General features: G+C 37.2%; 1 protein-coding gene across 1 annotated transcript; it reads left to right on the top strand.

The window, feature by feature from the left end:
* LOC142980120 (nose resistant to fluoxetine protein 6-like) lies at positions 1–9,796 on the top strand. The gene is made up of 14 exons (XM_076125429.1): positions 1–18; positions 278–397; positions 1,773–1,912; positions 2,754–3,081; positions 3,264–3,378; positions 4,015–4,099; positions 4,472–4,638; positions 5,309–5,387; positions 5,854–5,957; positions 6,765–6,938; positions 7,321–7,471; positions 8,379–8,568; positions 9,065–9,207; positions 9,529–9,796. The coding sequence occupies exons 2-14, from the start codon at positions 334–336 to the stop codon at positions 9,721–9,723; spliced, it is 1,935 nt and encodes a 644-aa protein (XP_075981544.1). The 5' UTR covers positions 1–18; positions 278–333; the 3' UTR covers positions 9,724–9,796.
* The last annotated feature ends 429 nt before the right edge of the window (positions 9,797–10,225 follow it).

The raw sequence follows: 10,225 nt of genomic DNA on the forward strand, positions 1-10,225 counted from the left end.
TATAATTTGAATAAAATTGTAACTAATGAAATAATCATTAAACTTTTTTTTAATATACTTTAGTGACAAGACTGTATTAAAAAAAAACTGTTTAAAAATAGAATCCAAAATTAGATACAGATTAAAAACAATTACTCGCGTTTTTTTTTTTAAATTTAAAACTACATTGTTAAAAGCTCGTTAGATTCAAGACAAAATATTTTTATGATGGATTATTATTATAGATAATACCTATATAAGACTTTGTAGTTAATATAGTATAAATATATTATTTCAGTGGTAGTTTAGTGCCATCATCTATATACAAATGTTGTGTGTGTAAAAATAATAAAAATGATTGTGTTTATATTCTTTAGTTTGTTTTACAATGCCGGTGCTGTGATCTACAGGCTAAATGGTGAGTATTTTTAAAATAATAAAAATTTTAGTTATGACTTTATGTTATTATAATTATGTACCTATTTTAAGAAGAAGATAATATACTCTTAAAATAAAAAATATTATGACTTTATCTTATTATTATATTAATAATCTCATTAAACTATTAATAAACATTTTATTAGGACTTAATAGTATTGTACAGAGTGGTAGGTACATATTTAAACTTCATAACAAGTCACATTTTAATATTCTTTAAATCTGTGGCTTAAACGGCCGTCAATGATTTTTTTATTCCGGTCCGATCCGAGCTTTGAACCCAAGACCACATTTTTTCCTCAACTCCTCTAGTTACATAAAAACATATAAGGAATAAAAAAACTATTATTTATTTTATAATACAAGTGGATACGTTTGAAGGCGTTCTCCTGCCAGTGCGTCGCGAGCGTCGGGACTCGGGAGGTCGTGGGTTCCATTCTCTCGTAATTATTTGTGCGCTCCACAAATACTTATTCCTGGCCTAGCTGTAATTTGTGTCAGTTGTTTGTATGTTGATAAAAGTCTCCGCGACACAAGAACAAATCTTATTGCAGGAGTTGTCTTTTTTTTTTAAAGCAAAAATAAATTTTCTATAATAAAACCGTTTTCATTGCCCTTCATCAAGCTTCAAGTCACGTCGGAAACGAACTTATTCATGTGCGACAGATACAAATCAGATAGAGAGACCTTCACCTTAGATAACACTACATATTATGTGTATTATCATGAAGCCCTCAAAACTTGCAGATAAGCTTTTATTAAATGATATCTAGTCAATTGCACGTTTGGCGCAGTGGTAAGAGTGGTCACCTCGCAATAACAGTAGCATAATGTGTGGCGGGTTCGATGCCCACCCGCGACAAATGTTTGAATGATTCATATACGACGTTACAAGTATAGAATAAAACCCATTACTGCACCACTAAGCAAGGCTTCTCGGAATACGAAAGGAATAAGGCCTTAAACCCACCATGATGAATGGGAGGTGGGGATTTTGCATCAATAATTTATACAACTCTACGAATACCACGTTTTACCGACAATATTTTGTTTTACATTATAAAACTCCGAGCTATAGTTGCGTAAAGTTTTATAAAAACGTTCTCTCACTTGAGAATCAGACCCAAGACTTGGTGATCTACAGCCTTAACACTACGGTCTAGACCACAGAGGCAGTATAAAATGAAATCTAACCCTCTTATACATAAACACACTATAAACCTATTTTAGTTAAACGACTACTAAAATATGTTTTCTCTCTTTCATTTCGCTAAAGAGTGCAAGAAACAAAACACGTCATAATCCTTTCATAAGTTCATATATTTTTATGATTAAGACTATTTATCTAATTTCAGAGTCTGAGCTCGCGTTATTTCCTAAGCTTATGCACCTGGACTCGTTCGAAGAATGTCAGAAAGATGCTCACGCCGTCTACTGCACGGCAGACTTCTCACTTGTCTCTGATGAACCTAGCCCACTCCTCGACATGATACAGGCAAGTTATCATGTATCCACAGTGCAAATGCTCTCATTGCTCTCCTCCCGGAATGAGGGAGGAGTGAGCCTTGCTATAACTATATTATTATTCTGTTCGTCAATATTTATCTAACAGAAAAATCGACTCAATTCACTTGTTCGGTTTGTGCCGATCGGGTTCATCTACACATATTCGGGTTTGCCGGAAAGACCGATTAATCCCGAATCAAATATGTGTGTAGCAAGCCTGAGGCCTTGAATCATGCTGTCAAAGTGCGGCCTATAGCCTGTGCACGCAGCTTCCCTTACTATACATGCCAGTTTCCTTACAATACTTTAAGCAACGTAAAAAGTTTTTTTTTATCGTCGTGACTTTTATCGACAATGTATTAGACAGGTCATTAGGTTAGAACATCATGTGTAATAAATAGTCAAAACACATTCTAATAATTATCTTTACTTATAGTTCACGCTCTGACCGTATTTTATGACTTTACTCGTTTATTACTGTTAAACACTCTACTTCTAAAACAATGTTTAGAACAAGCTTCTAAAGAAACATTGTTTTAGAGATAAAATTAAGACTTTAGTTTATTGATTTACGTTTTGCAGAACGACTGTCAAAAATTATTAATCAAAGAGCAACCTACCTTGCACTTGACAAATTTTATAGCAAAGTGATAAAAAAAGAATAATAGTGCCTTGCCTAACCCGGATATTGAACCCGAGACAGAAATTTAAATTTCAATTATTTAACCAACTTTTGTACCATTAAAAACAAACATTATCCTCAATTGTTCATTTCATTTCGAAATTTAAATAAGTCTGTTGAACTTTGTCAATATTATATGATATTTCAGGAATACTCGGAATACACAACAGGACATTACAACCGTACAATATTACACTACGGAATATGTCTCACGCAGACCTGTGCTAAATTCTACGAAGAAGGACATAGGGACCTAGCGTCGCCCCTTGAGGCATGCCTAAACGAATCTATATCAAATAAACACCAGTTGAAGGTGAAAGTACTGCAATTGTATGGTTGTAGGCATCCGGGAAAGCCTCCTAGAGAGGTAGACCAGGTAGATCTGATCGTGGGAATTGTTTGTATAATAATTTTGATAGCAAATGCTGTCGGAAGCTTGTGTGATTACTTTTTTGATAGGAGCAAAGCTAATAAAGGTAAATATTTCGTAGGTTTCATAGGAACATTAAGCGGTAGTTTATATATTCAATAGCATTTGACATCACATAAAAATGACAGATTGAATAGATAAACTACCGCTAAATGTGACTCAGAAATCGGGTATATGTGAATTATTACGCTATACTTGTAGTACAATATTTAAATACTATATTTTTAGTTTTCAGACTGCTTCTATGTTTCTCTATACAATATAACTGGAGAAAGTTAACGGCGCTTGCGTCACGGGGCCGCGATCCTCGTCTAATTAGACTGAGAGCTTTTCATGGTATAAGGTAAGCGCCTTTAACTATATTAATTACTTGTCATGAATTTACTGATTACTTTTTATTACTAATTATGATACTAATATTGTAAATGCGAAAGTTTGTGAGTATGTTTTTTTTTTTTTTTTTTTAAAAGAAGACAACTCCCGCACTAAGAATTGCTCTTGTGTCGCGGGGACTTTTACAAACATACAAACAACGGACACAAAGCACAACCAGACCCGAAACAATTATTTGTGGATCGCACAAATAATTGTCCCGTATGGGAATCGAACCCACGACCTCCCGTTGCCGTGGTATCGGCGTGGCGACCTAAACCACTGCGCCACGGAGGCAGTCAAAATTCATAAATGTATGGATGTTTGTTACTCTTTCACGCTAATACTACTGAACCGATTACGGTGAAAACCCAGAATAACACATAGGCTACTTTTTATTCCGGAGTTTCCCAAAGATCGGGATTTAAACGTTCCACGCGGACGAAGTCGCCTGCAGCCTTTAGTGATTATATATTTTTTCCCTACTATTTATACCTACTAGATAGTGTAGTTGCTTAACCCACTGATCGCTTACCGACCGATAAGCGCAACTAACTACACCTAGCTTCAAAGCTAGTAAGTAATAATGAATGTTTCTTTATTGCAGAGTAATTAACGCGACTCTAGTAATTCTTGCCCACTGCCTGGTGTGTTCCTTAATTCTGATAGACAATCCTGAGTTCATTGAAGAGGTAAGATGCATGTATATTTATTTTATTAACTCATTATCATACATGTATTGTCTTACTAATTTTAACGTCGCGATTGCTCTGCTCTGATCACAATATACTTTGATTTGTGGAATCAGGGTCAAAAACACAATTTAGTTTAAGTCCCCAACCCAGTCAACTACCCAATTTTAAAACAAATATCAATCAATCAATCAATCCATCAATCAGTCAATCAATCAATCAATCAATCAATCAATCCATCAATCCATCAATCCATAAATCAATCATTCAATCAATCAATTTATTTATTTGTGTAAGATGAGTGAAAAGAACAAAAAACTGTGTAACTAACAATAGCTTACGCAGATTTTTGTATCCTTATTATAATTCCAGACGTATCAACAATGGCCATACCATATAATACTGAATGGTAACTTGATCATGCAGACGTTCCTTATATTGTCAGCTTTCTTGCTGGTGTACTTGTCTCTGATAGACCAGGAGAAACGCCCCGTGTCGTGGAGTCTACTGCCTAAGTATGTGCTGTTCCGGTGGTTGAGGTAAGTCATAAAGCATTCATAAGAAATAGCTTTTAACCTTTGACTATTTGAGCTGGGCGTCTCCGTGCTTCGGAGGGCACGTAAAAAGTCGTCCCCGGCTGTTGTCTACTAAGATAACAGTCGTTATGTCATGTCAAAGGCCTCTCGGGCGGCTTGAACAACTTTAACACTCGGTTGACCATTAGCCTTACGTCAAACAAAACAAACAACAACTGGTTTTTAAGTTCTGACTGCAACAGTCAAAACTTTTAGCCAGTCAAAAGTACTTTTGGCTAGCAAAATCAGTCAAAACTATTTTTGACTGAACAGGCTGGTCAAAAGTGTCTTTTTCTGAAATAACAGATAAAAGTACTTTGCCCAATGAAGCTTGTCAAAAGTATTTTTGACTAAGTTATTCGGTCGAAATGTTTTTATCGTATAGATAGACTAAAAATAAACACTTTATCCCTAGAGATGTTGTTGATCAGACCAACTGTTTGCCGACAAAATCGAAATGAAAGACATGGAAAGGGTTTTTTAATTTAGTAGTTCTTTTTGCCGCAGAGAAACAGCTGAATTGAATTATTTCCTAACCTAATTGACTACCTCTAAAAATTGCAGATTATTTCATTAAGTAAAATTAAAGATCAATTTATTGGAGTAATTTAATCCAGTATTTTGAAATTTCCAGATTAACACCAGTCTACGTGGTAATGTTAGCTTTAACAGCTACATGGCTAGGTCACATCTCTTCCGGCCCTTTGTGGAATGTAAGTTTATTTTCCAAAAATTGATTATTTTAATTGAAACTTCTTTGTATACATAATATCACACCTGTTATACCCGAAGGTGCAGACAGTAGTATAGTGCGCCCACGTTTTGCCATTAACAATGTCAGTCCCATGTAATAGGGAGCGAATAGTTTTTTATACATAATGTGTGATAGGAATTAATGTTATTACGGACTACTAAATACAGACCGCCACACAGAGGTCTTAGGTTCGATTCCCGAGTCGAGCAAAATGTTTTAAGTTTTTTCTAATTTGTATTAGAATCTTTATTAATAGCAGCTCAGAGTTTGGTAACACCTCCGGTATATAGCAATATTCTCGCCCCCAATTACATGAGTCCAACTTTGTTAATGGCGAAAAGTATTAGTTACATACACCTTTACCTACATACTAGGCTTCATATTATATAGGATTTGTATGTATTAAAGACCTATGTATTTTGCAGCAATTTGTAGAACGAGAGATGTTAGACTGCAGACAACATTGGTGGCAACACATCTTATATATTAACACGTTCTTCAATGACTCGGAATGTTTTGTACAGAGTTGGTGAGTATCTAAAGTATTTTTTCCTTATTTCGTTTAACAGATGAGCTAGCGATGATTTAGTCAAATTAACTTTTAACTTTTTGTATTGACGACTAAGTACTGGTAGATCAGTAATTTTAATGACCATAAGTGTCAACATAATTTGACCTAAATGAATCCTCCTTCAGCCGCGAACCTGTACTGAGTATTATTGCTCTTGTGTGGCGAGGACTTTTACAAACTTACAAACAATGGACAGACTGCCTCCGTGGCGCAGTGGTTAAGGTTACCACGCCGCTACCATTGCGTCGGGAGGTCGTGGTTTCGATTCCTACACGAAACAATAATTTGTGCGATCCACAAATAATTAGTAATCGTTGTTTGTATGTTTGTAAAAAACACAAGTGCAAATCATAGTGTGGGAAGTTGTCTTTTAAAAAAAATAGGACTCAAAAATACAACCAGACCCGAATCGACTATTTGAACTATTTTGTAGATCGCACAAATATTTGTTTCGTGTGCGAATTCAACCCAAGACATATCGATGTACTTGTAGTGGCGTGGCGACCACCTTAACCACTGCGCTGTGGAGGCCGTCGAATAAAGATTTCTTATATTCTTAATATTATAATGTAACGGGTCTTAAACGTGATTGAACATTAAAGGTTAGAAACCCTATTTTTGGTTTCCCGACGTTTCGATAAACAAATAAGATATTCTAACCTTTAATTTCCAATCGCGCTCAAGACCAGTTACATTATAATATTCTTTGTACAAGTCGCGAGAGTTTAAAATCGTAAATTCTTATATGCTATTCTTTTGAACCAGGTACCTAGCAACAGACATGCAACTGTACATCCTAGCAGTGGTGGTTTACCTGGCGTGCAGGACCACGCGCTCCCGAGTCATCGTGCTGACCTCCCTGATGGCAGCCGGGGTCATCATACCAGCAGTCGTTGTGTACATCAAGGATCTGGATGGAGTCTTTCTTAATACTCCTGAGTAAGTACATTTAGAATTTTGGCTCGTGGCTTAGGTTGATCTCTGAGGTTAAGCTACGCTTGCCGAGGTTGATCTTTGGATGGGTGACCATCTTATACATGTCGAGTTCCTCCGTGTTTCGGAAGGCATGGTAAATTGTGGGTCCCGGCTGTTATTTTCGAAGATCTTTGACAGTCGTTAACAGTAGTCAGAAGCTTGAAAGTCTGACAACCAGTCTTACCGATGGGTATCATGTTAAAATCCAGGGAACTGGGTTGTGGAGGTCAGATAGGCAGTCGCTCCATGTAAATTATTGGTATTCAGCTGCATCCGGTGAGACTGGAAGCAAACTCCAACATAGTTGAAAGAAAGGCTGATTGATTGGCTACTTGTATACTTTCAGAGTAATCCTGGGTCTGTTCTTCCGCGACCCCAACTTCATCAACACGTACAGTAAGAGTTATACCAACATATTCGGCTACATGCTCGGCATGGCGCTCGGGTACCTCGTGTATCACTGGCAGCAGCAAGGAGTTAACTTTAGGAGATATCAGGTCAGTTGATATAGCATAACCATTGTCTTTAAGAATCCGTATAATAATCCGAAGTGGCCGTGAGTTTCTTGCTAGCTCTTCTCATAAGGCTCCACCCCCTTTCCGAGCTAGTGGTAGATTCAGTAAATGAATAAATGATTTGATTTTGATTTTGAATCGGATAGCCGTCGTGTTTCGTTAGAAAGGAGAAATAGACATTAAAACGCTTAACTTTAAATATTTAACAGATGATGCGTCTAGGTTTTTTCTAATCTATAACTTTGTTACTTTCGCGTTGCATCACTACATAGTATAAATCAAAGTCCCTTCCCGCGTCTGTCTCTATGTCTGTATGTTGTATCTTTAAAACTATGTAACGGATTTTAATGCGGTTTTTTTTAATAGACAGAGTAATTAAAAAGGCAGATATGTGTTAAACTACAATTATAATAAACTACTAAAATTGTGAAAGGTTATAATAGAATAAGGGATTTAACGCGAAATGCCTACCTTGGAATACCTGATGTTACTGCGCAGATTACACTGGCCGTGATCATATGCTGACTATGAGAGACTTTTCTATTTTCACTCTCTTTTTTTATATTAGCCCGGAGTTTGGTAACGTACCCGGGAATTAAGCTATAGGCTCACTCCTTTTTGGGACTAACATTGATAATGACAAAGCGTTACAGCATTTCGTACACCTCTGACACTTATATTATACTAGCTGACCTGGCAAACGCTGTTTTGCCATATAAATAAAAAAAATAGAGTCACCTTGGTATAAAAAATAGATGTTGGCCGATTTTCAGACCTACTCAATATGCTCGCAAAATTTCATGAGAATTGGTCAAGCTGTTTCGGAGGAGTATGGCAATGAAACTGTTACGCGAGAATTTTATATATTAGATTTATATGTCTACTACAGCCCCTCCCACGCATCATGATGTGGTCAGCGTTACCTCTGGGCGTGGCTTGCATGGCCACGGGCGGGATATTCTTCGCCGAAGGTCCGAGGCAGTCGACCCTCGTCAGCATGGCCTTCGCTGCCTTCATGAAGCCAATATTTGGACTCATTATATGCGGGCTACTTATTGGACTGATATTCAGGTTTGAAGGTAAGATTTTATTCACAGATTTTTATCAGAGCTTATTGTTTATTGATTCCAAACGCTAAGTACTGTAATGCTCTTCCACTATCAACTGCCGATAACAGGCTATCTGTCGAAAAATGTTGCATGATAATCGTTTTAGCGCCTCTAGCGGGCGTCGTAGAAACTATTTTGGCAGTACATTTTAAATGTCAAACTCTCAATACTTGATAGTTCCAATTGTAGAGAATCGTGGTACTGAAAGTTTTATATAGAAAAATGTTAATATTATATGTTACTCACCCTTTTTTAAAAAAATATATTGATTTTGATAATTTTGATTTAATAAATTATGACGTACAACTCGAAACCGATATTCTTTTTATCCGCTAGATTCACTATTTATTTTGTGATTAACTTGATGTGAGATTACTATTGATCAAAGCGCATTAGTATGCAAAGGTATGTCACTACTACCCAGGCTATCTTGAATAACTCCTGAAGAGAATCCATTTTGTTTCAGACACATACCGTGGCATCCTAGAATGGCGGCACTGGGTCACTCTGAGCCGAGTCTCGTACAGTGCGTATTTAGTTCACGCCTGCATCATGAGGAACTACCTCGCGCTATTAACCGAGACTTCGGAGCAAAGCGTCTGGAACACGGTGAGAATATGGCAATGTATTTCAAAGATCATCAAGGATCTCCTCCCGGAATGAGGGAGGGGTTAGGTCTTGAGTCCACCACGCTGGCTAAGTTCGGTCTAGGGTCTTTGTATACCTTCAAGAACTGTTCTAAAGAACTCTCAGGCATGCAAGGTTGTATCATGATGTTTTCCTTCACCGTTGGAACAAGTGTTAATTATTTCTAATACACACATAACTTCGAAAAGTCATTGGTTGCTCCGTACGAACCGTCGACCACATGCGTAGGACCTACCAACTTATACCACTCGGCTATCACTGAATTAAACCCCTTTATTTCAGCTCAACTACGTCGTCATAATGGTGGTCGTGTGTTTCCTAGCAGCTTACGTGCTATACCTGTTAGTAGAAGCACCCTTCAATAACATATTCAAGGAATGTCTGCCTAACGTAGAACAATACAAGAAAGAGACAGAAGAGAAAAAGAACGGGAAAGAACATAAAACATTCAAAAGGAGTAACGGATTTAAAACATAAGGCGTTGTCTCGCTCTTTTGTATGGGGTTGGAAAGAGACGGCGATACAATTTTAGTAATGATATCGGAGATTATTAAATGACTATTTATACTAATATATTTGCTTTTTTTATGTCTTATGGATTAACTATTACTTATTTATGAGGCGCCATTTGCGCTCACCGCTTAGTAAACGATCTCTGAGTTAAGCAAAACTTTATCGCGGTTATTCAAGTGACCGCATAGTGGTAATTAAACTGAGCGTCTCCGTAATTCGGAGGGTACGTAGAAACTCGGTTCCGATTGTTGGCAATCAAGATAGTGGTTAAACCACGCCAATGGTTTTTTAGCGGCTTGAACAACTTTGACAGTAGGCACTAGGTGACTTACCGGTACACTGGGACAACAGCGGCATCGTAGCGAGTTCGGCACCGGCGCGTCTCGATGCTGTGATGACACTGACACATAACTAATAACAAATCACCTGTAGATTCCTAGGGACGCATACAGTATGACATTAGGCA

The sequence above is a fragment of the Anticarsia gemmatalis genome, chromosome 17, assembly GCF_050436995.1.
Source record: "Anticarsia gemmatalis isolate Benzon Research Colony breed Stoneville strain chromosome 17, ilAntGemm2 primary, whole genome shotgun sequence".
Taxonomy (NCBI): Eukaryota; Metazoa; Arthropoda; class Insecta; order Lepidoptera; family Erebidae; genus Anticarsia; species Anticarsia gemmatalis.